Raw genomic sequence first — 27545 nt, forward strand, 5'->3', positions numbered from 1 at the left:
AAAATATGATGATTTCTTAATTCAAAAATCAGCTTTTTTTGTATTGATGTGTACGAGGTTTACAAGGTCTCTGCCGACAGTCTCAAAAATAATAATAATGCCACATTAAGTTATAACACCCCAAATAATGTAATGAAATAATGTAATAAATGTTCACTTCATTAATTGATAATTTCCCATTATGTAATAAGTTCTTACTTATTACAGGCAGAAACTCACATTTTGTAATAAGTGATGCGATATGTAAGAACTTATTACAAAATGCAGCTTAGTTTATTACATATTGCATTCAAGAATTTTATTACAAAATGCAGTGTTATTACATAATGAAGAGATAATTTATTACATTATTTTTGGGGCATCATTAAAAAATGTGGTATTACAGAGCCCCCAGTTACACAGCAGAAATAAACATGTTTACAGTCTTCAAATAAACAAACAAACAAACAAGATTTTTTTGTAGGAATGGTATGGCAGGGCTGGAGGTTGAATTTTCAGTGTGGACAATTTAAAGTAACGTGTGTGTCAGTGTGGGTCAGTGTTTACAACACAGCAACCTACATCATTCAGCTTCAAGACCCTGCTTTAAGAAACAATGGGCAACGATACTGATACATCTGTCTCTATAGAAATCTGTGGTTTAAATTCTGGTTTCATATCTGAAAAAATCAATGAAAAACAAACAGAACACTGGAATTAAATTAAATAAATAAAATAAACAATTAAATAAATAAAATAAACAATTAAATAAATAAATAAATAGCTAACAAACTAACTAACTGACTAAATGACTCCATCCCTACCATCACTGCTGCACTGAGAAGATGAATGAATTTAATGAACTGAGGGTTATTTCACTGCCTGCTAACATAGAGTCCATACTCCAACAGCTTCTAGGAAAGCTTCTAACATGCTTGACTGGCTCTGAGGTGCAGTGTTGCTGGAAAAGTTCACCAATGAGCCCATTATCACTTCAGACATTAACAAAGTCAAGAGGGTTACAGTAAAAGCAAACAACCATTATGTTAAAAGTGAACTCTGTTATTCATGTTTCCATTTACACAGGGAGCATATAAAGCACTGTCACCCTGACCTCTCTTACCTTTCTGCATTTGAAATAGCTTTTTCCAGAACATAAATTGAGGCTTATTAAATTCTAACTACGCGTATTACCATAGTAATGAACCATCTAAAGTGACAGCACTAAATGAGCTGCATGTTCATAGTGTGGATGCTTCAAAGGAGATGGAAGGAAAAATACAACAAACAAGATAGAGATTCATTATTTGTTGCAAATGTGGTCATGAACTTATTCAATAGATTCATATTTCTAAACCCTATGGAGTGTTTTACTATTGGCTGTAAGAACCTTTATTCTTACCTTGAGGAGGTGGCGAGGGAGATGAGCAGGGCCTGCAGGATGCCTCTGATGTAAACAATGGGGCTCTTTTTAGTGATGAAGAAGTACATGGCTGGGAGGATGAATAAACCATGTAGGATCAAACCCATGACGACTGTAATGGCGTAGAAACCAAGCTTCTTTCCCATAGCTGAAGGGTCGTCCATCTCCAGGATTTTTCCAGCAACCAGGAACACGATCCCAAAGGGGAAATACCTGAAACAGAAAACTTTGAGTTACTATACATCTGCTTTGATATAAACATCTGTATCCAGATGCTATGTATAGACAGTTGCAGCCCACTACGAAAATCACTGAGGAAGAATTTGACTCAGGCTTGACTCAGGCTCTGTGCTGCATCCTGACACTGCACTGGGAGTTGAAGACCTGATAGAGGACTAAGCCCCAACTGGGTGAAGATGAACAGGATGTGTATCTAGTGAAAGTCTAACACAAGAAAGCCTTGCTAGGTAGAAAAAAAGGGTAACTAGTGCGTATAACATTATCCCTTCTCACCACTCACATGCTGTAAAACCCAAAGTTCAAATTACTCAATTGGATTGAGCTATCAAAACTTAAAATTTGCCAGCAAGGTTTGATTTACTGAAATATCAGAGTTTTTAGAGTTGAAAATGATGATTTCTGAGTAGATTTAACTTTTGTTCCTTAAAATCAATAGTTTGTGACTGTGTTTTGTAACCGTGAGTGAGGAGGGGACACAGTCGATATGAGACCCTGCTGAACTTCTAGACATGCAGCAGTGGCACAAGCTTTCTGCGCACCACATTATGCAGACTGTTTGTCTGTTCGTCATGGCATGGACCAGCTGTCTGTGCTACTTTGACACTGATCAGCTGGCTATGCTTTATGTGGTGTGGACTGGCTGTCTGCGTCAAAAACAAATTAACGAATCATTGCATTTTCAAAGTGGGCTTAAATAGCATGATAGCCAGATCAAGAATTTCATTAATAAATACATTAACCATTAGGAACACACTGCAAAAGTCAGTAGGTACAAGACCCTGTACCGTGGAGCACAGACCAGCAGTCAGTGCTGTGGGGCTCAAACAACCTGTGCCCCCTGAAGAACAACATTACAATGAACAGCAGGGTCTCATATCTACTGCCTCCCCTCCTCACTCACGGTTACCAAAGTTGCGAAATTGGAGCTGATTTTTGTTGTGACAGCCTTTATAACCACGAGTGAGGAGGGAATGCTGTGGATATGAGAGCCAGCTGTTCTCTAAAACGTTATTTAATTTAGTTGTTCAGCTTTGCTTCAATTGTATAATGCTACATTTACTTAATTTATGAGGCAAATTAATGGATATCACATCTTTCAAAGTCAACTTATGTTTTACGGTGATATACATTTTTTTTTTACCTTACATAATATTTTAATTTATAACAAATAAGCATCCGGTTTATTTGATTAAAGACATTCAGTAAAATAATTTTCCATAATAATCATAACTACTTAAAATGTTGAGTTAAATCAACTTATTTCATTACTTAGTTTTTTTAAGTTAACCGGTTTACGAGCTTTTTTCAAGTAAACTCAACTTATTCGGGTTTTAAGTGCACTTGGGTTGTCAAAATGAATAATTAATGTAGTATATGACTTGATTTAAAAAAAAGTCTATTCTAAAGCAATCATTTAAATTTAAAGAGTCAAAATGTCCTATTGTCCAAGGTCAAAAGGTAACAAAGGTGACTGAAACGACAATCGAAGTCATGAAGTCCAAATGTTGAGAAACCGGGAATAAAAACAAAAGGTTTGGCCATTTGTTTGGATGTGTAAATGTAGAGCCATTTAACTAGTTTATGGACATTTTTCATTCAGTGGTGACACCACTTCACTGTCACTGAGATCACAGAAAGTCCCAATGATTCTTCTTCTCTCCTGCTTTGGGATAAAACTCGTACCAGATAACGATGGCCACAATCTTCAGGACAGCCTCATTCAAACTCTGGCAGAAGTTCACCAGAGCACTTCCATTGGGTCCCATTCTCCCCAGCATTATCCCTGCACAGAAGAAAACACAAGAACACATAATGTTCTGAGTTAAACTCAGAATACTGATGGTAATTTTATCTTCAGAGGATGACACTTTTAAACTCATTTAGCAGATATATGGGTTGGCCAACTTTTCACAATGCAATTACAGATGTTTATAAACAGCACTCTGCATAATATGGTTTGTCATGACAACCACTCACCCATGGTTGCGGAGAAAATCACAATACCCAGCACGTTCATGCCCTCGCTGGTACCAGGTGATGTTTTCATGATGACGTCAGGTGGTGGTGTGAGGTCCAGGGAGAAGTTCTGGACGTCAGTGCCGTTGTCATCCTGGATGCCGTAGATGTAAACCCTCCGCGTGGTGGTCTCATCCAGGAGCTGGGCCACCGTGGGTTTAGGGATGAGCTCAGGGACTCTCTGGGTTCGATACTATAAAGCAAAACAGACCCCAGGCCAAACCGTTAGCAGATTAAATATGTCGCCAGATTCAGAAGCAGCAGATTGGTGCATCATAATGAAGTGTCACAATGGATCACATAACTCAGATCAAATCGGTTCAGAAAATGACTTTGATGTTTGATATACTCACTATAAAGTCATAACTTTAATATGGTACTTCTTCAGTTTTTTTTACATTAAAAAATCTGTCACAACCCACCTTTTGCAGCAAAATCAGCTATAATTCAAGCCACGTACAAACACAAAAACTGAAGTCTCTGCAAAGAAGTCAGTTATCTAATACTGATTGATAGCACATGAAACCAGCTGCTGATTCTCACAGATAAATGCCGACATGGTGACAGTGAGAAGAGGAGGGTCAAACTATTGTTTGGTATAAGCAGCCATATCTATGTAGACCCTTTCTTGTGTTAAAGTTTCCACAAAAACATCACAATACAACAGCCTATCTCTCTGCAAGGTATTTATAGTTTTGGAATTTTTTTTTAGTTTTTAATTTTTTTCTGTTTTGATTTTTTTTTTTCAATTTCAGTTTAGTCTTAATTAGTTTGTAAAGCAGGTTTTCTAGTTTAATTTGGTTTTTATTAGTTCCAGTGTATTGTTTTAGTCTTTTTCTGTTTGTTATATGGGACATTTGTCAGGGTTGAGATGAAAAATGTCAGAAAAAGCTTTGTGTAATTAAGACTCAAAACATCACACCATTTATAAATGTATTCACTGAGGACAGGTGAACAACCCTCCTCATAAAACAAGAAAGATGAACATCCGTTTTGTCTTGTGCTCCAATGTGCTGTATGTCTGTGCATTAGCTCCTTTTTAGGGTGAAGCTCGGTTAGCCTCCCAGTGTGAGCTTTCAGCTAGACTTTGAGATTGGTGGGACTTTTCCCCTCGAGAAATGTTCCACATACTTTATCACCTTCCACTGCACGGCACTTACTCCTATCAGAGACACTGTCAAAGCAATCCCAAATGGGGCTCTGCCACTTTCGATCAACTTTTCTCTCCTATTAAAGCTCTGATACCGTGAAAGCAGCAGAAAACAAAAAACATTTCATATCCACTCAAAATACTGAGAAAAATAAGAACTAAAGATATTTTTTATATTCTTTTTGTTTATCTAAATCAGAAACTCGCAGTTTACACACACACACACACACACACACACACACACACACACACACACACACACACACACACACACACACACACATATACATACATATAAATTGCTAATTCTGTTTGTGTTTGCTGTGTGTTGTGTCTTTGCCTTAAATAACTTCCCTTACCTGTTGAAAAGTGGCTTGAACCAGGTTGGCTGGAAACATGTTGCTGGAAAAGACAACAAACAAACATTTATAAGTCTCTGGAATTACATTCGAACAAGCAACACAGCTCTATCTCATACACTACACACTAAATATAAAACTATCTCACTCAAAATTTTAGCATTTATAACAGACATGTTTAAAGAACTCCTGTGGGAGATTTTTATTCTTATTGTCTGCAAATCAAAAGTTTGTATTTTTGTCCCCAATACTCTGCCTTCGGAACAGAAAGAAACATAATTTCTCTCCGAGAATTAGTGGTACTTATCCTGTCCCAGGGCATTTATTCACTAAATGTACCATTATGAAAAGTTAAGTTGAATTTATGCTTATATATAGTATATTTTACTTATTATTGCACCTCAGGAAGTTTTTTTTCATATATTTTTAGTTTAACAGTTCGTCTCTTGTTTTAACACAAAGTCCAATTATTGTTAGACTTGAAATTCTTATTACAAGATTGCTCAAGAAAACTGCTGCATGGGCAAATAATTTGACTGGTTTTAAAACGTTTTCTTATTAATTTCAGTGTTTTTGTATATATTTAGACTCCATGTTTTGCAGTGTGAATGTGAATCAATCAATCAATCAACTTTATTTGTACAGCACTTTCTAGTACAGGACTTTGTAATACAAAGTGCTTTACAAAAAAAAAATCAAATAAAATCAAATAAAATCAAATCAAATAACACGAAGTAGGATAAAAAGCAGAGAATTGCATAATTGAATAAAATGAAAACACAAGACACGCAATCCCCCCTCCCCCAAACCACATTCAATATACACACACAAAGGCATAAAAAGGAAATTCTGACTGAAAACAGAATAAGAATTGGAGGACTGAGGAAATGCCATCTTAAATTAAAAGAGAAATATAATTCAATTCATAATGCAATACAATTCAGTTACACAAGCAACCACTGTGACAACATAATCACTTCTTATTTATTTCCCTCTCGATTTATTCCCTCTGATGTGTATATGTGCATAATGTATTCTGTACACATACAGCATACATTACCATACACATCCACCACATCCACCAAATCCTTACACATCCTAACACATCCTAACACATATCAAAGCAATCTCCCAGACAGGCCGTGGAATATTCCAGCATCCTTCAAAACCCTTAGCTGTTTTGGAGCTGCCTACAAATGATTGATTTCTTTGTTTCAACAATTCAGAATGTAGTCTGCACAAAGTTCAGGAAAAAATTAGAAACTACCAAAAATAATAAAGTATTTCGTATTTTATTTCACATGTTAATGTTTGCCTTTTTTTTTGTTTTGTGTCCAACATTTCCTCCAATTTGACAGCTTTTATGCGAAATACAGAATTGTTTATTTTTTAAGTTTGATGAAGTTGTTTCCTGTATTGTTGTTTTTATTGTCTCTGCTCTCATTGTTGTGTAGCCTGTGTCACTTTTTGTCCTGGACCTGTTTGGCTTATCTTGTCATGTGAGTTTCCAGAGGTCTGTTTTCATGAATCCAGGTTAAGGTGTTTATTTAAATTATACCTACAGGCCTGTGATTATTGAGAATTGTTGTGACTTACGTTGCCTAGTTTTTTCCAGTGTTACGGTGATTAATTTTTCTCTTTTGACCAGTATGTTACCATGAATTCCTGTTGAAATTTTGCATTGTTTTTTTTCTTTTTTTGCGGCTTGAATAAAGAGCCCATTTGTGTCAAACTTTTGAATTGAACCTTGAATGGGTTCATGACTTGAGGAAACACACAAAGAGCAGGACCCCATTTCAGATGAGCTAAAGAATTTAACCCCCCCCCCCCAAAAAAAAAAAAAAAACAAAAAGAAAAGAAAAGAAAAAAACAAACAATCAAACAGAAAACAGTTACTAGACACAGTGTGTGACAATAATGGATGTGAGACCTGAGGGAAACACAATGTCAGAAGGTAAAACTAAACTGAAGACACAGGAAGTGAGAACTAGAAAATTAACAGGAAACACAGGGAACAACACAAGACATGGATCACTATCCATGGTTACATGAGGAGTTTTCCATCTTCCCAATGGAGTCTTTCTGAATGACTTTTCCAAAAACAATAGTATACATGAAAAGGAATATTCCAATCTCTGGTCTACATGCGCTGCTATAATCAAACAGAACAGTCAATGGGGCATGCGCAGAAAAACATAAACATCAAGTGATTTATCAAAGATGGAGGAGGACAGTTTGTGTTGTCCACGCATTTTTTTTGCTAGTTGCGTCTTATGTCATATCTGAGCATGCGCTGAAAGAACGCACCCTGACAACTTTCCATCCGAGTGGATACATGATACCTCAATCGGTTTGGGGAAAGGAATATTCCACCCCTGTGAAACCGATAAAATGTCCATTCAGATTGGCACTTTTCTTCTGGAATGTGGTGTATACAAAGGTTAAATTCTTTCCGTTTGAGCAAATAAACCGAATGCAAGCGGAATATTTGGGTCCGTGTATACATGGCTACCAAGAACAAGATATAAAGTCATGAACTCTTGACACAAAGAATCAAAAGGCAAATCCGTGAACACACAGATACAAACATAAAGAACACACAACAAAGAGGGCAACATGTCAGTCCATGTATTGTACAGTCAATGGTAAGTGTTGTTTTCCAGAAAACATCATAACAAAACTTATTCTATAAATGTAGAGAAACTAATTTACTGAAATAATTTATTTCTATCTGGATCTATATTGATAATTAAAGTGTATATTTAGAATTTGAAATCTATGGACTTGCACAGCACTATTGACCAGTTACAGTTAAATGCAATTCTTTGTGATTATGTTTCCTGCAGCTAACTGTCCTGTTTTACACGTGTGGATTTCTGTCATGACAAACAGGGGATTGACTCACCCAGTAGGTACACAAGCCAGACATTGATGTCTTTTTTATAAAGCAGTTTAACTACATGTTCAACTTATTGTGAACCATCTGACCTGAGACAGTGTGGATTATAGATGACAGCATGAAGGGGCGCACTGGAATCGAACTGGTTCATTGATTTCAATAAAGGCTCCACATACCCACAAACACATGTCTCCTGTACAAATATACAACAGCCTTTTTTTAGTCATCAAAACAGCCTCTACATTGTTTCTGCAGCAAACCTACAGGGAAAAGAGCTTCAATGAGGCAACTTAAATCTGCAACTGGGAAATAATGACAGCAGCTTCAATAAAGCAGAATTAAGATGTCAAAGGTTTATGCCAGACATGCCAACTGGTTTTCCATTGTTTGCAAAAATCACTTCAAATGTCGATCATCTTACTGTTGTGCCCATAGGTTGTGCCTCAGCTCCAGAAAATCAAAGAAAGCATTATTAACAACATTCCAGCTTCAGTTCAGACAACTCACACTTGAATTGTTTATTTGACATGCCTCATCACTCGTCACAGATAAATTTACACCACAACATTGAGGAGTGATGACCAAAACCTACTGAACACAACCCTCCCCTGGAGCCTGCAGGTGGTTGCTGAGGTTAAAAAGAGCATGCAGCAATACAAACGCAGGGTAGCAGAGGCAGGGACAGGTATTAAGAGAAAGATATGAGACTCCTAGTTTAAACAGACCGCCAAATTGAGAGTGAGAGTATGTGATTGAAAGATGGTTATGACAGGTGGGACATGCGATATGTACATGGCAGCACAGCTCGAGTTGTCTGCCTGAGCTATCTCACGGCTCGCCCCATTTGGTCATTATTTGTCTGTGATAACCGCTTCACCTCAGATTCCCTGGCACAAGTATTAAGGCCCCTGCATATCCACACCCCATGGAGGAAGCCCCTGAGCAGGTGGCATGAGTTCAAATCCAACCTGTGGCACCTTTCTCGGTGTCATCCCCCCACTCTTTCCCTGATTCTTATTCAATCCACTGCACTATCCTTTCCAATTAAAGGCATAAAAAGCCCCAAGCTTTGACTAAAAGGAAAAAATAAAAAAGGAAAAGAAAAAAGAAAGAAAAACAATGATTTACCACACAAAGTTTCACATGAAAGACAAAAAAGTAATTAAATACTCAAAACGCTCAGAGCTCCACAATCAACCAAATTAATCAGCGGATGAAGTTTTCTTTGTTAGATTCTGAGCTGATCCTTCGAAATGGGTGAATTTGTGAAGTTAACTCTGACAGATTTTAAAACCTTGGTTGAACTACAACAAGTATAACTGAAAATGTCACTATATGTCTACACTATGGCATTCCATCATTGAGGGAAAAATAAAAAATCAATATAGACCTTATACTAATGTGTCACACAGCAGAGGAAAATACAAAAATAATAAGTAGCACAAAAGCATTATTTATGATCCTTGAGTGCTCTTGTGTTTACAGCCATCACAGAGGCTTCTTTTACCACGACTGTCATGGGCGGCTGTGACGCATCCTGTCCTTCATACTGCAAGAAAAAGCAGCATAAGTGCCTGAGAGGAGCATTGTGGAGTTCTATAAAATTGCATCCCAAGAATGACAATCCATGCAGTTACATTGCCACAAATAAGCTGTATAGAGAGGAAAGCATGAGTCTTTTTTTTCGTTATGTGAACCACTCGACTAAACTGATTAAATTGCTGAAAATCTAACTTTAAAAAACAATGAAGTTTTCTGACCTTGCACACACATGCTAATATCATGTTTTATCACGAAAAATTTCCAAACAACACCATTGGAATATCGTTGAATATACAAAAAGTCCTCTTTTACATGTCACTTTCTTTTAGGGGGTGGCTGTTCATTCTCTAACTCCTAGATTTAAATGATTTTTGACAATTTCCAATATATATTATTTAAACATACCTAAAAAAATAAAATAGATACAATAAAATCCTTTAAAAGGGAAGTTGATAGGTCCAGATTAATTTTAAAGATTTTGTCAAAATAAAAAGTCTGTACATAGTCACATTAACACTATAACCTTTTTCTGAGTCACTAGCTAGTTTTATGTTAGCATAATTAATGGAAACAATCAAATACATAAATTAAGAGATTTTTTAATAAATATTTACAAATAAATTAATAAATACATTTTTTTAAACAAAATCTCATTGTCCCAAGTTTTCATGTCACAACCAAAACACTTTTTTTTTTGTAGGCAGGGCTTGATTTTAGACCCACCCCATGAAATTTTGCCAAGCAAAGACATTACCTTCCATGGCCACATGGTGAGTAGTTAGTATACAACATTATGAAGTACACACCTTCCAAAGTCTGTAAACTAGTCTGTGGTGTTAATGATTGTCATGATCAAAGACATAGTTTCTGCAGCTGGATAAGCACTTTTAATTTAAATGCTAAATGTAGTGTTTCCTATCTCTGTACATATGTTCAAAACTGTGTTTGATAGCCACGTTGTGCCTAGCATTATGCCAACAACTAGCATTAAAAATCACTACCAAAACAGTCACTACCAAAACATATGGAAAGGTTTCAGTTGTGACATTAAACAATACATAGGGACTTTAGGTTTAACTGCCATAAATGGACTGGTTGGGTCATCCACAGATACTGAGGAATAGCATGTAGAAACAACTGATAATCTCATTTAAACTGTGAAATATTAACAGGCAAACACATCAAAGTGACACTATTTAAAACACATTTATAAAGGCATCCAGAGCATTTACTCTAATTTTTAATGCTTACAAAGGGAAAATGAGTCATGTTTTGAATCAGCAACATGTACTTTTCAGTATCAAGGATACTACCTCAAAGAGAAAACCAGCTGAGATGAGCATATTTATTATACTGTCATTCCTGTGAAACATGATGGATTCATTAGTACTGATTTGTTGTGTTTATCAAATGCTGAGAACAACAATGTATATAGACTATCAGTCAACCTGCTCATTAGTTATTGGCACATTGGAGAAAAAAAAACAAGGTGTTAAGTCATTTGCATTTTTTGATCAACCTGTGAACTCTTCTTTAAACTCTGGAAAAAAACAACAACCCTGAAACAGTCTTTTTTCGTCTTATCTTGGGTTTAACTTTTAGAGGCAATGGTGCAACATGCAAATTGATGCAAAACATGACAGATAATACAAGTCTAGCAACTGGTTTTTGAAATAGGTATCATAAATCTTGAACCATAGAAAAAAAAAAACACAGAGCAGAGATAGGGATGCACGATAGTGGATTTTTGCCGATATCCGATATGCCGATATATTGAAACCCCTTTTGGCCGATACCGATACTGATACTCACAAGTTTGTTTGTTTTTTTCACTGAAAAGAAAGCTAAGTCCATCCTGTACTGGAATTTATATGTAACTCTTATTGTGACGGTCTTATTTGTTTAAGAAACACACATAAAACAAGACAAAAATCATTTAATTTTACCATAAATAAGAAAAGTATTATTTTTTCAAACTCAAGACATTCAGTATTGAAATACAGAAAAATAATTTCTTTAGATCACATGAACTTTAAATGTACAATGCATTTTTTAAACATAACCAAGTTGCATTTGATTATTTTAGAGCTACTGTAACAACCTGGTGACAGACACAGAGCTCTGCAGTGCAAATAAATGAAGCGCTACATTTTATTTAAGGAGCTTATTTTTCAGATGGAAAATAATAATAATCCTAACTGAATAGCACCTTATTGGCTGTGTATATCGGGCAAAAATTGTAATAATTTTCACATCTGCCAATACCGATAAACGTGTTTTTAAGCTTTTATCAGCCGATACCGATATTGTGCCAATAATATCGTGCAGCCCTAAGCAGTAACCACCCGACCAATCCTGATGACTGAACACACATCAGAAAATCATCTTTCCTCAACAAAAGTTCAAAGTGGTTTCAAGTTTTACTCCTCTTCTACCAGTTAATATAGAAAGCTGATACCAAGTGTTGTATGAAATTGTAGAGCCTCACAATTCTCTTCAGCTGCTCTTTAAATAAAAGGTATTACATTACTGTATTAGAAGAACACAACACTGTAAACCCTAAACTTCAGTTTACTCCAATGGATTAGGCTATGAAAACTTCAGTTCAGAGCTCTGAACTGAACTGAACTTAAAATTTGTTAGCAAGTTCAATTTACTCAAATGTCTGAGTTTTTAAAGTTGAAAATGATAATTTCTGAGAAGATTTAACTTTTGTTACTGGTCAAGTAAGAACGACTTAAAATCATTAGTTTGTGACTGCGTTTTGAAACAGTGAGTGAGGAGGGGACGCAGTTGATATGAGACTCTGCTGTACTTCTAGAGTGTATTTCATCTGTCCATGCTTTATGTGGTGTGGACTGACTGTGTCAAAAGAAATGAATGTATCGTCTTACACTTAATTTTAAAAGTGGCCAAAATAGCATTATAGTCCAGTCAAACATTTCATTTATAAATACATTAACCATTAGGCGCACACTGCAAAAAATCAATAAGTATAAGATCCCGTGCCATGGAGCACTGAGCACCAGTCAGTGCCGTAGGGCTTAAACAACCTGTGCCCCCTGAAGAACAATATTTCAATGTACAACAGGGTCTCATATCTACTGCCTTCACTCCTCACTCACGGTTACCAAAGTTATGAAATTGGAGCTGATTTTTTGTTGTGACTTTGCTTGTAACCATGAGTGAAGAGGGGATCCTGTGGATATGAGACCCAGCTGTTCTTTAAAATTTTCTTTGATTTACTTGCCCAGATTTACTTTAATGTTTTAATACTACACTCAATTCATAAGGAAGATTTATTGAGATCTCATCTTTCAGTTTTGAGTAAGGTCAACTTATTATGTTTTACAGTGATATGCAACATTTTTTAACATTACTCGATATTTTAATTTGTAACAAATAAGCATCAGGTTTATTTGATTAAAGACATTCAGTAGAACAATTTTCCGTAATAATCGTAACTACTTAAGACGTTGAGTTAAATTAACTTATTTCATTACTTAGTTTTTTTTTATGGTAACTGGCTTACAAGCATTTTTCAAGTTAACCCAACTCATCCGGTTTTACAGTAAAGGTTGATTCGTTACATGGCTCTTTTTCTTTCCCAGGATGAATTACTGAATACATTTTTTTAAATGGCCAGGTAATTGTAGAAACTTAAGAGAGATTTTCTAAAAGCTGAACAACATAGAGCACCAGTTCTCTATTACTTGAACATCACTCATACAAAATAACTAAAAGCTTTTCCTTGCACCATAATGCTAAAAGTCTTTGAGTGCAGAAAAACATTTTTCTATCCTGAGTGAAAAATCCTCATTCCAGTGAAAATGAAGCATCCTTTTTCTGAAGCATTGGTGGCAGTTTTGTGAAACGAAGCGTGGTGTGTTGTTCTTTATTAAGAGGAGTGTATGTTAATGTATGTTACATTTAGAGGCTGTAAATCCCACATCAACACAAAGCTGAAATCAGCATCAAAATTCAAACATCCCACTCCAGCTGCAGGGAGATTAAAAGGCATATTGTATTTTACAGCCTGTAATTCAAACAGTGATTTATATGACATATGGTGAAAACATACAGCGACAACATTCTGCACGGATTTGACCCCTCTGGCACTGCATCGTGTGTCTAAGACTGAGAAAAGTAGGCTAATGAGAATCCTTCAGCCCCATAAATCCAAGTATGTGCATATTAATACATACTATGCTCACTACACCCACCCACCCACACACACATACACACACATACACACACAGAAACACACGGGGCTGCAGACAGGAGGGCACAGATATAGTATGCCCGCATGATAGATGAAGGCTGTAAAGAAGCTTTGCGAGATAAATCCAAAGCACAGCTGTGCTCTGTGAAACACACACACACACACACACACACACACACACACACACACACACACACACACACACACACACACACACACACACACACACACACACACACACACACACACACACAGAGATCCTGTGCAGGACTGAGCTTCACCTCTGCCACATGATCAGAGCAGGGTTGGATATCAGGGTAGGACGGTTTGTTCCTTCTTTTCAACCTTCTGATTAAAAAGTGACTCTATCAAATATAATTCATTTTGTGTGATTGGATTTTGTTATTAAGAATTTCAAATATCTAAAAGAATGATTTATCTCTCTGGATTGGGGGAAAGAAAATCAAACATCTTAATAACACAAGAAAAAAATCATGAAAGAACAAACAGGGTTTTTGTTCGTTGATGCTGCGTTTAGGAAGAGTATTTTGTAAACTTAAATATTCTGGAGCTGTAGTTCTTCCTTCAGACGCTGACTGTGCTGCGCGACTTTAGCCCACTGACCGACTGTCACAGTGACACAGTGGCTCCCAGGCCTCGCAGTCATGTTTATCGCTGCAGGGCTGACCCAGGATCACCTCCAACACTCCATACTTCAGCGACACTAATTAGCTTACCGCACTAACCCACTGGCACACGAGACTCCAGGCTTTATGCTCTGACCTCAAGCAGCAATTCCTCAACTTCAGGGCTCAAGAAATGGCACGCAGAGCGAGAAGTTAACATATCTCATGTAGTTTAAAATAGCTTCAACAAGGAGGTTTTAGCACGAACCACCTGTGACTTTAAAACCTTAAGTTTGCACCATTTTCTCAACTCGACTTACAAAGGAATGAAAAAAGTTAACATATAAACTTGCGATGTTGGAATTTTAGTTTAACCTGCCCTAAAAAAAAGTCTACACGCTCAACTTGTCCTAAAACACTGCAGAAGCCCTCATCATGTCATGCTTTTTTTTTTCCCCTTAATCTGGTCAGTGTCTCTATCCTCTGTTAGCGCCCTAATGTCACCATTAAAAATGCAGATGCTAGGTTTGAATATGCATCAGTAGTTGTACGATGATACAGTGAAATGCTGAGCCTGGATGTTTTTTACTTTTAACCATTTTAACTCTGACATCTCCACCAATGCCCACCTGCTATTGGCTAAAAACTAACTGTTGACTGCGAAGTGAATGGATGCTAAGGTTAGTTAGCATGGCTGAAGCCTAGGCACTGGGCTGAGGAACCAAGGGGCAACATCTGTTCGTAAAAATGAAGCCTATGCAGAAGTGCTAAAAGTTGCTGTTCATTAAGAATCAGCTTGAGGCTGGCTGCAGAAAACCAAAAGTCACGTCCACACCCGGCCATAAAAACAGACTTTTATGGCATCAAAAAGCACATCTACCACCTGGTTAAAAAAAACAGCTTAGGTCTATCAGCACACACTGTATGTTGAGTTTTTTATATCTCTGCAGTTTAGAAGTTATTGGGATGTATTGATTATCCAATCAGAGACACAGCTCAAGTCACGTGACTGACAGGCGCCCTGTAGCTGTTTGACAGGAAACTCACAGCCAACGTCATATTCGATGTGGCTGCGTCCATAGATTGGCTTCATTTCCCGGTTTCAGGAACAGACGTTGCTGAGGCTACATCCATGTTTTATACAGTCTATGTGTGCAACGTCAGCACCACAAACTGCACTGTCAGTCAGTTTCCAATTAAAGTCAATCTTCCAATTCACACAGGCAGACTCATGGACAGGAAGTAAGGCATTCAAACAGCACAAATCATCTGGTCCTTTGATCACACACCTTAACATTAACAGCTACAAGGTACCCTTGGTGCCTGAAGGGTGGCACATTTAAAACAGCCAGTGGCCCACCAAAGTGCTTAAACAGTAAAAAAAGAGAAACAAAAAAAAGATAAAAACTGTACAACAATAAAACTTGAAACATAAAAAGCATAAAACATATAAAGATTGAAAAAAAAACCCCAATATAAATAGACATAAAAGACTCAATAAAAGTGGCTATCACAGCTCTTTTGAGAGCATGCTTATGTACTGTATGCGAGTGAGTTATGACAGCAGATAGGAGGGCGCTCCAGAGGGTCATCAAAAATACCCAAAAGATCATCTGCTTCATCTTCTTCATCACTTCAAAGCAAAGAAAATGAATTCATGTGCCATTCTCTGCGTGTTCGGTTTTTTTAGTTTTACTAGCACCGACTGATAGTTCTGAATTAAAGTTTATATTTTTGGCCCAAACGCCACCTGTGGCCAAATAAAACATTGACTGCTAATCCCCAACACTTAGCTTTCCTGTGTCTGTGGGCGTTACAGACAACTCTAATGTTTTCTGGGACAGGAGGCATCTGTTCAGGGCAGACGGGCTTCACCTTAATAGATACAGTAGCCGTCTGCTGTCCCTTAATTTGGCATACAGGATGCAGCACGTGCTCCCTGTGTCCACCTCTCACCACTACAAGCCTGCACCTGCTGACTGACCATCACAGACTGATGTCCTCCTGGTCTTTGTCACCATGATTTTGTTACATACACTTTAAATCAATACAGCCTTTACAGGCATCTGACCATCAATCTACCCAATAACTCATTCATGCTTATCAGGATTACTAACAGGCAACACAGCACAAAAATATCCACCTGTACAAATTTAATGATAAAGAATCAGTTAATTCTCAGAAAACATTACCTGCACTACACTAAACAAGGCACTTTAATATCTGCTTCATGTGATGGACCACCAACTCAGTGAGAGGCCTCAACACTAAACTTCATACTGTCTGAGAAATTGTCAAAGAGCCAGGTGTGCTGCATTTCAACATCCCTTGGTTTGAAGGAATCCTGCTTGATGATAACACTTTTTTAGTCTAATCTTAGTTTTTTTTTTTATTCTTTTTGAGTGGTACATCATTCTCATTTTGTTTTACGCTGCGAAATCCAGAAATTATGTGTTTTGTCAGAGTTTGAGTCTTGAAAAACCCCAAAATTGTATTATCAGACTTAATATGCAGACTTAAATCTAACAGGGCAAGAAAAAAAACTTTTTTAGTTCCTTGCATGCAGACTAATATCATACTGAAAACAACAAAACAAAACACAAAAACAAAAAAAAACAAAAAAGAACATGAACACTTTTTTATTTGTCTCCCACCACTGACGGGTTTTCTTTTATCTTTCATAACAATCAAGGTGTCATTTTTGTCTTTCAATATCTTGAATGTTTTTCTGAACTTGTCAAGTGAATGTGGTTCATGTTAAGTTTAATTAGACATTGGATTTACAATTTTGATGACAAAAATAAACACTTGCTTAGATTTCAGTATTTGCAAAGTGCATTTCTGAATGATCAGAGGGTTCTTTTGTTTTCTTGTTTTTTTTTTTTTTTTAAATTATTATGATAATTTTTCCCGAATAAATCATCTTTTAGAGCTTCTTCAGCTTTATTTCTACTGTTTGAACCAGGTTTTTTGTGTCTTGTCGATTCCTGCATATTTATATCTAAAATTAAAGCGTTTGAAAATTCCCTCCCACGTTTCATTAGCTCCTGTTTTATTGAGTCCTTTGTTTGTTCCTTTATTACAGTTTGACTTTTCTTTCTTTTTTTTTTCTTACATGTGTGTTTTTTCTGGTGTTGTTTTAAACCTTGCCCATTAAAGGGAGGTTTGGATTTTGTGAAGCACTTCAGGCTACATGTTGTTGTCTGAAAAGTGTTTCACTTATAAAGTCTAACTGATTGATTGATATGCTCAGTGAATATTCAGATAAAACCTCAGTGGGCAGAGAGCTACACTGGATTTAAATAAGTATCATCAGATCCTCAAATGGTGAGCATTATTTGTCTACATGCCCATGAAAGGTGTTGTTCAGGCACCTGTCATGTGAATAACACATTAATACCCACTTGTCAGTGAGGTGAGAAATTCATCTTACCGAATGAGATCCAGCAGAGCGTCAGCAGAGCTTGTCATCGGCTTCTTACTTTCATCAGAATCTTCTTTCTGGGCGGCTCCACCCGGATGGATGATGTAAACCATGACGATGCCCACTACCACGGCAACAAAGGTGGTCCAGAGGTAGTAGGAGATGGTCATGATGCCCAAACGGCTGGAGCACTTAGCATCCAAGGCAGCAAGACCTGACATCAAACTGAAAGATGGAGAGGAAGAGAAGAGAGCGGGGAGAAGAAGATGGAAGAGGTGAACTATTAGAAAATGAAGGCTGTGTTTATTCTAACTCAGTTTTTCAGAAGTGGACAATTAAAAAATGTAAAGGCCTGTTCCTGTTTTTGCAAATGTGCTGACCCACCAGCAGAGTTTGAATTGATAAAAAAACTTATTTTTGTAGAGCTTTCCGATCTTCGTATTTTACTTTTGATTTTTTTTTAATTTCTCAATTTTAACCTTCATATTCTGTAAGTATAAGCAGCATAAGGATAACCATTACCGCAAGCAGCTTACCCCATGTTTAAGCCCGTGCTCTGTCCTTCAGAGAAAAGGACCAATCTTGCTTCTTGACTTTCAGTCTACATGCTGTAAATAAATATGTGTTCTGCTGGGAAAAGGTCTGACTACAGATACTGAGAAATAGAAATTAGCACAATAGCACATTTGGTGCTGATAATCTCACTTTAAATTGTGGATTATGAAGAGCAAAAAAAATATAAAAGTGAGACTATTTCAAGATCATTTACAAAGTCCTCAAGGTGTCTGAAAGATAATTCAGAATATTCTACTCCATTTCTACCAACTCTGCTCTGCTAAATTCTCTTTATTCCTACCCACTCAAACCGTTAACAACAGGAGCCCCTTCCATGAAGAAGGTTAACAGCTGTATGTAGACAAAGCAGTTGAAGTAAAAAGTGAAGCTGAGAGAATGAAGAGGAAACTGGATGGTTTATTCTATTCTGACACACTAAAAAATCTCTAATTACCATGAACCATGTGGGGAAAGAGATTTGTCTTCTTTCAATCAACAATTTTTTTTTCTAATTGCCTAACTCTTTTATTTTGTAGGCTGTGTGGAACAAATGGTTTTGATTGGTTAACATACTACAACAGCAGCAGGTAATTAAAAACAGCAAGAGATGCCCGGACCAACCATAACAAATTAATCTGCAGGAAGTTCACACATTTCATCTCTCCCTGTTAGGCTAGCTCTCACAGGGCTGCGTGAACAAGGTGAACTGAATGAAGCCAACTGCATCTGTAAAAGCACGTATTTGCTACACATTCAATGCTGTATCCCATTTATTTGCTTACTCAAGAATCTAACCTTCTGATTCAGGGACAACCACTACCACTGAGCCGCAGCTGCCCCACAGAGTTTTTATGGAACAAGGATAAAAAAGAGCTCGCTTTGAGGAAAGTGAAGGAGGAGGTAGAATATCTGGTAAAATGTGAAAGGAAATGTTTGTCACGTGTTTACAAGTATTGTTGTTCTAGCAAGATTTTACTCCCCAAGTTAGCATGACACCTTCACTATACAATGGAGTCAAGCCCAACTTTGAGCGTGGAGGGGCATGAAGTACAATCCCACCGCATTAAAGTCTTTGGACACATTAGGTGTGAAGTTCAGTGTGGTTAAAACAGTGAAGCAGCTTAATGCTCTGATTATAACATAATGATAATATGACTTAGGCTGATAAGAACACCACTGCCACTGATGCCCCAAACCAACCAATGAATCATAACAAATCAATGTCAGATCATTAAAATAATCTTTAAATAAATATTGGATAGCTGAGTTTTACATGTTGCAGAATAGCACATGCTGAGCCAGTTAAAATTATAACCGAGCATTATTGGGCTCAGCCTGCGAAGCTTCCAGTCTGTTTCTGCAGGATTGGCTGAGACATGACACAGAGAAGATTAAACCACAGCATAAGATAAACCATGAAGCTAAATTTACAAATGTGTAAAGAATTAGCAGAATATTTTCAGATACAGAGCAGAAAATATTCCAATCTGAACTGAAGTAACAACAGTTGTATTGTGAACTTAATGTGAAGAGTTTTTAGTTCTTCATGAACTGATGCCTCAACACAAAACATAGAATTATATCATGTCCTCAGGAGCGAGACTTAAGGGCAGGGTTGGCAGTCCTGAAAAACTAGCATGAATTTGAATGTAGCATCTCGTCAGGACTCCTCCTGGCCCCTCCTCCCCCTCCGCTTGGAGCTCCTCCATAGCAACGCCCCTACTCACATGCACGAGCGACGCTGACTCGTGACTTTGATCGTGAATGACTGAAAGACGGACTGAGCACATCATTTTATATTTTGCACTACGACGAGTCATGTCTCATTTAGAGGTAAGGAAACACCAAAACTTTAAAATGTAAAGCTAAAAAATAAATAAACAAAAGTGACTTTTGTTAGTACTCACAACTGTCATGCTATCCACTTTGACCTGTGACTCAATATCAGGAGTAAAGCTATAATACAAATAGTACATGTACATTTTCTCTTGGACTTACTAAATGTCATGTTTTTTTTTTTTTTTCAGAGCCCCTGTGGTGAGAGTTTATTAGACTCTGATCCAGACTACAGCCCAGGGCCAGGTACCTCATCGGGTCAGAGGGGACAGGCCCAAGGTCGAGCGAGAGGGGCAGTAGTTAGAGGCAGGGGAACAGAAAAAGAAAAGAAAGCTTCTGTCTTTCTTTTCTTGCTCTGTTTAGCCGGAGGAGCGGTTACCAGTAATCGGGGTATGGGTACTTTCTCTGCCATTCATCTGCTAAGTGCAAACTTGTACACCACTAAACTCGGGAACACTCTGATATACTGATATGACTGACACATGGTGAAACGTACGCGCAGGAGGAGGGCAAAACAGCAGGATGGGATTTGATTGGTTTAACAGATTGGATCCTAATCGATGTGATTGGCTGATGTTTTCCTGGGTTTTCTCCTGCTGTAGCTAGCGGATATTATTCACTCTCAATTAAGAACACATCATGTATTGCTTGCCATCGGGACATAAAGATCATTTTAACCAGTATAACAAAAAGTGTTTCTAAATCAAACTACCAAGTATACCTTTAATTTCTTACAGATATTTTAAGTGTGTGGTACTGCTGTTACTGGAAAGAATTTTTTGACTATTTAAAGAAAGAGGTTTAGGTTTTTCATTGCTTCGTGTAAAGGACAGGATGAGCAAATAATAGAGAAAAGGATTAATCAGAACTTTAACTTTCTGATGCTTTAGCATGAACTTGTATAAAAACAGGAGCAGTTATTTCTTTTCCCAGAGTGCCTGTGTTTGGAATGGAGAGTCAATAAAACAAGTCGATTTTAAGCATGTACCCTGAAGCACATTACCTTTGGATGAATTTGCAAGAAGACGCACACTCTCTTTGAAAGTATTGCTTTTAAAGATTGCTGTTTTTTAACTTTACAGGGCTTTACCGAGAAAAATAAGTCACTTTAGAATGAGGACAAAAGAGTTGAAAAATGTGCAGAGTTATGTAAGTCTGCTGTCACTGGGACAACAGGGCCGTGATAGGTGATGTCTATTTCAAGCTAACAGATCAAAAAAAAAATCGGAATTTACAAAGTTACATTGTTTCATTACAGTTAATAATTTAGCATAGCTTTAGATAAATAGATAAATAAACAAATCACTTCATCACTCTGCACATTAAAAACAAGGTTGCTCAGAAACAGAAAAGTGATTGAAGAGAAAAAATCGAATTAATTTATTGAAAAGCTTGAGCTAGAGCCGTATTTGCATGACATTGGATGATGATGGTGATGGGAACTTAACGTAATGTTAGTTCTTTGAAGAGTCAGAAACAGCTCATAGTACTAATATCTATCAAGAATCTGATTTCAATGTTAATTTGGCTACATGTCAAAGAAATTGATGAAAAGGGAGTTTCTATGATAGATCAGTGAATTAAATGAAATAAAATTATCAATTAAATTAAATTAAATTAAATTAAATTGATTAGATTATGGCTTGGGGCTTTTTGCAAATCTTATTCCATTTAGAGTAGTGAAAAAATCCTTGTTAACGCCGTGAGACTCTCAAACTGCAGCATTAAGGTGTTGTGGATAAAAAAGAACCCAACATGGAGTGAAAGAGAAAATGTTCAAAGCTAGTTAAACTACAAAGTATTCATCTGGAAAAGCAGCAGAATACTCTCTCCATGTCCTTGCCTAAGGAAACTTGTAATTAAAGCTTCAAATGGGAGACAGATCACGAAGCTTTGATAAAATCGAACCACTTGGCAGAAGATGTTTTTCAAATAGAGAGGGCTTTTCTGTCAGTCACTGACTCTGCTGTCTCCACTGACAGGTCTGAAGCACACTGAAGACAGAACGCAACATCAGAATCGAGAAATGATTTCTTCAGTGTTAATTATCTTTGCCACGTACTCTGTCTCTCATATTTATAGATTGTGAAAATCCCCATTCAGAGCTTTTTGTGTGTCACCGCACATCATATCAAACCTTGGAAAGAGTGATTGGCGTCTTTGATTGTAAACACTTTTAAAAAGAAAAGAGCCATTTGCATTTAAATTGACTGCTTTGTATGTTCCTCATGTTTTTGGAATGAATTCTAAGGGCATGTATATGGATGGCAAAGTAAAGACACCTTGATTCAGCATGGCAGAAGCATATGGAAGTCATTGTTGGAAGACATGAGCCGTGGGATGAGGATGGCGAATAAAGAGAAAGACAGAAGGAGTGTGAAAGAAGGAAATCTTTGTACTTTCTCTTCAGCAGGGTTGACAAGATTTTCTCCCTGTTTGAAGAGTAATCTAGTTTGACTTGGCAAGCCTTAAGACGGGTCTGCTGGAACCTTCACTCTGCCTCATCCTGACATCCATCCTGTTTTCATCTTTGAAATGTTGCTTGGACAGAGAGCCAACAGTCAGGGTTAATTATTTCTGTCTACGCTGTTTTTTTTTTTTTTTTTGGAAAGTATTTAACAAATAAATAATGTAACTTAAATCTGAAACACTGGAAACAAAGCCTTCAGAGACATATTAGAGAAAAAATTTAAACTAGGACAGAATTTGTTTTGTACTGCACAGCAGTTTCACAAGGAACGGGTCATGATGAGTTCAACTCAGCTTTGATTTAGTGGTTGTCCACAAGAAAACAATGCTTCTGTACCATGTATCAACAGCATCTTTTAAAGTGGACATTTCCTTTATTATCTTAAATATTTTTAAAAAATGTTAAACACAAAAGGATTACTTGAATTAGCATAGGGCTGCACGGTGGTACAACAGCTAGTGCTGCAGCCTCACAGCAAGAAGGTCACCGGTCCAAATCCCAGCTTGGCCATGGGTTCTCTCTGGCTTCCTCCCACAGTCCAAAAAACGCGCTCATCAGGTTAATTGGTGACTCTAAAAAGCCCATAGGTGTGTGTGAATGGTTGTCTGTCTATGCGTCAGCCCTGTGATGACACAGGCAACCAGGCCAGGGTGGAAAGGAGTATGTAGGCTCCAGCTACCTGTGACCTTGAACAGGATAAGCGGTTCAGAAAATGAATTAATGAATGAGCATAATGTATCCCCAGATAATTCCCCCATATAAACATGGACGCAGTCTGAGTTGATGTAACCCAGCAGCAAACTCCGGTCTATGAATATGCAACAATGCGGAAGTGCTAAAATCTGCTGTTCCTCAAGAGTCTGCTTGAGGCTGGGTCCAGAAGTATTGGAAGTCACATACACACCAAGCCAAAAAAGCAGAATCAAGTATTTAACACAGCTAGGTGTCTATTTAGGACCAAGTCTGCAGACTCCACTGAACATCTGGACATACCCTGCAGTACAATTGAGCTAAGATAGCATTCTAGTCTCCCTGACGGGTGACGAGACTAGGTCCATGTTTTATACAGTCTATGGATGTAACCCACTGATTTTAAAGAAAGCTGTCACCTTATTAGATGACTGCTTTCAACCTTGGTAGGTTGCTAGGCACCACCCTGTTGGCTATGGCTGCCTTTTGCAGCAGCTCTCTCTTCTTTGTCCGTTTCTTGTAATTTTTCGCCTCTTTTCCGTAATCTTTATATTTGGAGTGGATCATTACTTTGTATGGCTCATTTGTTGATCATGGATTCCCAACTTTTTGTGGCTTCAGTGATATTTTTACTACTTTTTCTCCTGTGTTTGTCTGGAGATCCTACATGTAACCATGGCCGCATTGTTTACATGTGAACTCAGCTGTTAGCAGTCTGTAGTAAGTCAATGCTAACTGGTGTAAGGCCTGATGTTTTCCCACAAGGTGAGAAGAGGGAGGTGAAGATGACGTGCTGGTTCTCAGGTGTGAGCTAAGAAGTGGCGACATGGACCTGTCCGTCCATCCATCGTTATTGGGAACGTAAGATCTATCTCCAAAAAGATGGACGAGCTAGCTGTGCTAACCCAGCAACAGAGGGAATACCAGAAGGCAGAGTAGCATCATGCTATTCACAGACATGGCTAACAGAGATAACACCAGACACCAACTCCACATTGGAAGAACTTCACCTGCTGTGAGCAGACAGGATACAGGAGACAGAGACTGAACAGACTGCTGAAGAAGCTCAGTCCTGGACCCTGTGGAGGTGGAGGCTGGCTGAACTGGACAATGATGCACAAGCTTTCAGCATCTATTCTCTTACGGACCTTTTTGCACTTTCTATACACTTTCTTACTTTTGTTTTCTTGATTGCTGTTGTGACTTCAATTTTATTGTACTTGTTACAATAACAATAAAGTTCTATTCTATTCTATTCTATTCTATTCTATTCTATTCTATTCTATTCTATTCTATTCTATTCTATTAGTGATGCTGACTCAACTCGAGGCAGAGAGGCGGAGTAGAGGTAGGCCTTCACCCTTTCATTAAACAGTCACAGTCTGTCTGGCTGTCAGTCAAGTCAACTGGGCCTCTGGCTACACATCTGTACCTCACACAGTGTGTGAGGTGGGAGGAATAAGCTATTTAGACAATATTTTTCCTTGCTAGGCTGTAAATATGTTTTCTTTTGGCTCCACTATCATCATTTTTGAATAGGTATGTATGTGGTTTACTTTTGGAGCCAGCCTCACAGGGACACTGCAGAAACTCCACAGTTGCTTCTTTGTTTTGCTTTGCTTTTCTCACAGTCAGAGCTCACTGCTTGATTTAAAACTATTCAGTGCACATTTTCATCAAAGAAGATAGAGACTTTATCGACTGTCTCATTGGACGAATAATCAGTTGGGCAATGTTCACATAAAAGCCCCCCAACAAATGATTAATTGTGCATTTTAAATGTATGCACAAATAAAGATACATGCACAAGTCAAACAACAAAAACGTATAGAGTTTGACATACTTTCATACATACTATGATTCATACATGATGGATTGTCCTGGCTTTTGATTGTTTTTGATATGACTGACACTTTAAGTGCCAGAAGATAAATATCTCATGTCACAATGAAGCTCAAGTTAAAGTTTAGAAAGGAAGACCTCATTAAGCAAACTGTTTCCATTGTTCATTTCAATTCATTCACTGTGCTCACTCCTCTGTGTATTCTCACTCCTGTTTCCTGAGGTCACCAGCTGCTCCAATGTAACCCTCTTTGTAAACCTCTCATCTGTTGGAGACCCCATCTCCACCCATATCAGGGGTCCTCAAAAGGTGGCCTGCAGGCCTTTAAGTGGCTACTCGCTAAGTTATTAAAAAAAAAATGTAACACCCCCCCTGTCCCCCAAGGAAAAAACAACAACTGAAGAATAAGGAAGAAAATTCAAGAATCAATGCACTCCATCTACTCACTAAAACGACTCTATAACCCCCCCACCCCGCTTCCTGTATGCGCGCACACACACACGCACGCACGCACGCGCGCGCGCGCACGCAAACACACACACACACACACACACACACACACACACACACACACACACACACACACACACACACACACACACACACACACACACACACACACACACACACACACAAAGAGCACCAGGTAATTAGGTTTGTATTTATGACTCCATTAACTGTCCTAACAGCAGTAGCTAATGTATGGACTCTGTAGCTGAGTGGTTATTTCCTTTTTTTTTTCAAAGGACTTTCTTTATTGGACGTATTTTCACTGGTCAGTACGAAAGTGAAATGTAGGATAACATCCAGTCAACCCCCAGCCCCCCATTTCAACCCTCCTAGCAACTTTCTATTCAGAACAGAACACGTACACAGAAGTGCAAAAATAAGCAACAAAAGAAAAAATAAGGAGCTATTGGTTTTTCAAGTAAATGTGAACAGAATTATCAATTTGGATTTTATTTTACTGTATCTAAAGCTACTTTAGAGATATAAAAAATGAGTGAACAAGGTCTACCAAGAGGGGGGGCAGACTCATTACAAGGTGCTGGTCAACAGCATGCAGTGTGAAACATTGTATTAGAGGTAATCCTATAATAAGATATATAGAAATAGAAATTGATATATAACTAGAAAAAATTAAAAAAATGAATTTAGAAAATTAAAAGGGGGACTGGAAGTAGTTTCCGAATGATTTTATTGTTTGAAAGTAGCTTTCATCCTGAAAAAGGTTTGGAGACCTGTGCTGTAGATGACATCTTAAGCAGTCTTGCAATCACAACCCAGCCTGTGCATTTTGGATGAGCTTTTAAATATATATGAACATGCAGCTGATATCTAGCAAACAGTTATCCAAGTAAGCATGTACAGCTATTCGTAGCTCAAAACCATCAAACGATTTTTGTTAAAAACCCAGCTTTAAAAAAAAAGTGAAGACATGCAACCTGACGACAGATCACTGTGCAACTTCTTCTGAATCAAAATTGTGACAGCTACCCATGCTACAGCTTAAACTACATCTTCTTCATCCTGTCGAGGAAACAACCTGGCCTCATGCTGGCAGCCACATTATGTTACTGAGTCTCTGCTTGTCTGGAAGAAATGAACCCCCCCTCCCCGCTGAGTGTGATTTTCAGAAGGCTTCTTCCTCATAGCTGGAGCGGAGATAAAGCCCCTCAGACAGCCCCCTATTTAATTTCCTGTATATCGATATAGCTTTGATGCATCATTACTGCTTTAACAGAAGCTCCCAGTCGTGCTGTTCAGTGTATGAAACTAAAAACCTTCCACTCCTTTCCCACTCCTTTCTGTTTGTTTGTTTCTGGTTGAGATGTGATTAGAATTACGATGCCAGAAGACACACAGCTTGTGTGAATAAACTATGCCCCCCACGGTATATTGGACAACAAGTGCAGCCGCAGCAGTGATAACTAAGGGGCTTGCCCTCCAGCGGTCAGGGATTAGCTGACCTCCAGCAGGAAAATCAGGTCGTCATAAGCAGAGTCAAGCTGAGGACGACACAACAAAACATCAATCTTCTGGGAAACTGTAGTCGGGCTGTTTTAGCTCAATTGTACAGCAGGGTACGTCCAGATGTTCGGCAGAGTCTGCAGAGATGACAGGACTGTTTTTCTCCCCCTCTCTGCAGCTCTTTGAAAAACCAGAAACTGCAGAGAGAGAAAAAAAGAGGAACAAATTGCATTTGCTGTTGGAGGGGATTTACCTCCTGGCTCCTCTTCCTCTTCTTCCTCTTCCTCCCCTTCCTCCTCC

The 27545-nt window shown here is 37.9% G+C and overlaps 1 protein-coding gene across 1 annotated transcript in view; it reads right to left on the bottom strand.

Annotated features, from left to right (window-relative positions):
- slc1a7a (solute carrier family 1 member 7a) overlaps positions 1-27545 on the bottom strand; it is a 71951-nt gene that overhangs the window by 11085 nt on the left and 33321 nt on the right. The window contains exons 3-7 of the mRNA XM_074688478.1: positions 17890-18105; positions 5168-5210; positions 3620-3851; positions 3326-3425; positions 1382-1615 (exon numbers count right to left, since the gene is read on the bottom strand). Coding sequence (XP_074544579.1) covers positions 1382-1615; positions 3326-3425; positions 3620-3851; positions 5168-5210; positions 17890-18105 — 825 coding nt within the window. The remainder of the gene's footprint in view (positions 1-1381; positions 1616-3325; positions 3426-3619; positions 3852-5167; positions 5211-17889; positions 18106-27545) is intronic.

Source organism: Halichoeres trimaculatus, unplaced genomic scaffold (genome assembly GCF_033239565.1).
Source record: "Halichoeres trimaculatus isolate MK-OKI-2021-1 unplaced genomic scaffold, fHalTri1.1 fHalTri1_scaffold_15, whole genome shotgun sequence".
In the NCBI taxonomy this organism is placed as follows: Eukaryota; Metazoa; Chordata; class Actinopteri; order Labriformes; family Labridae; genus Halichoeres; species Halichoeres trimaculatus.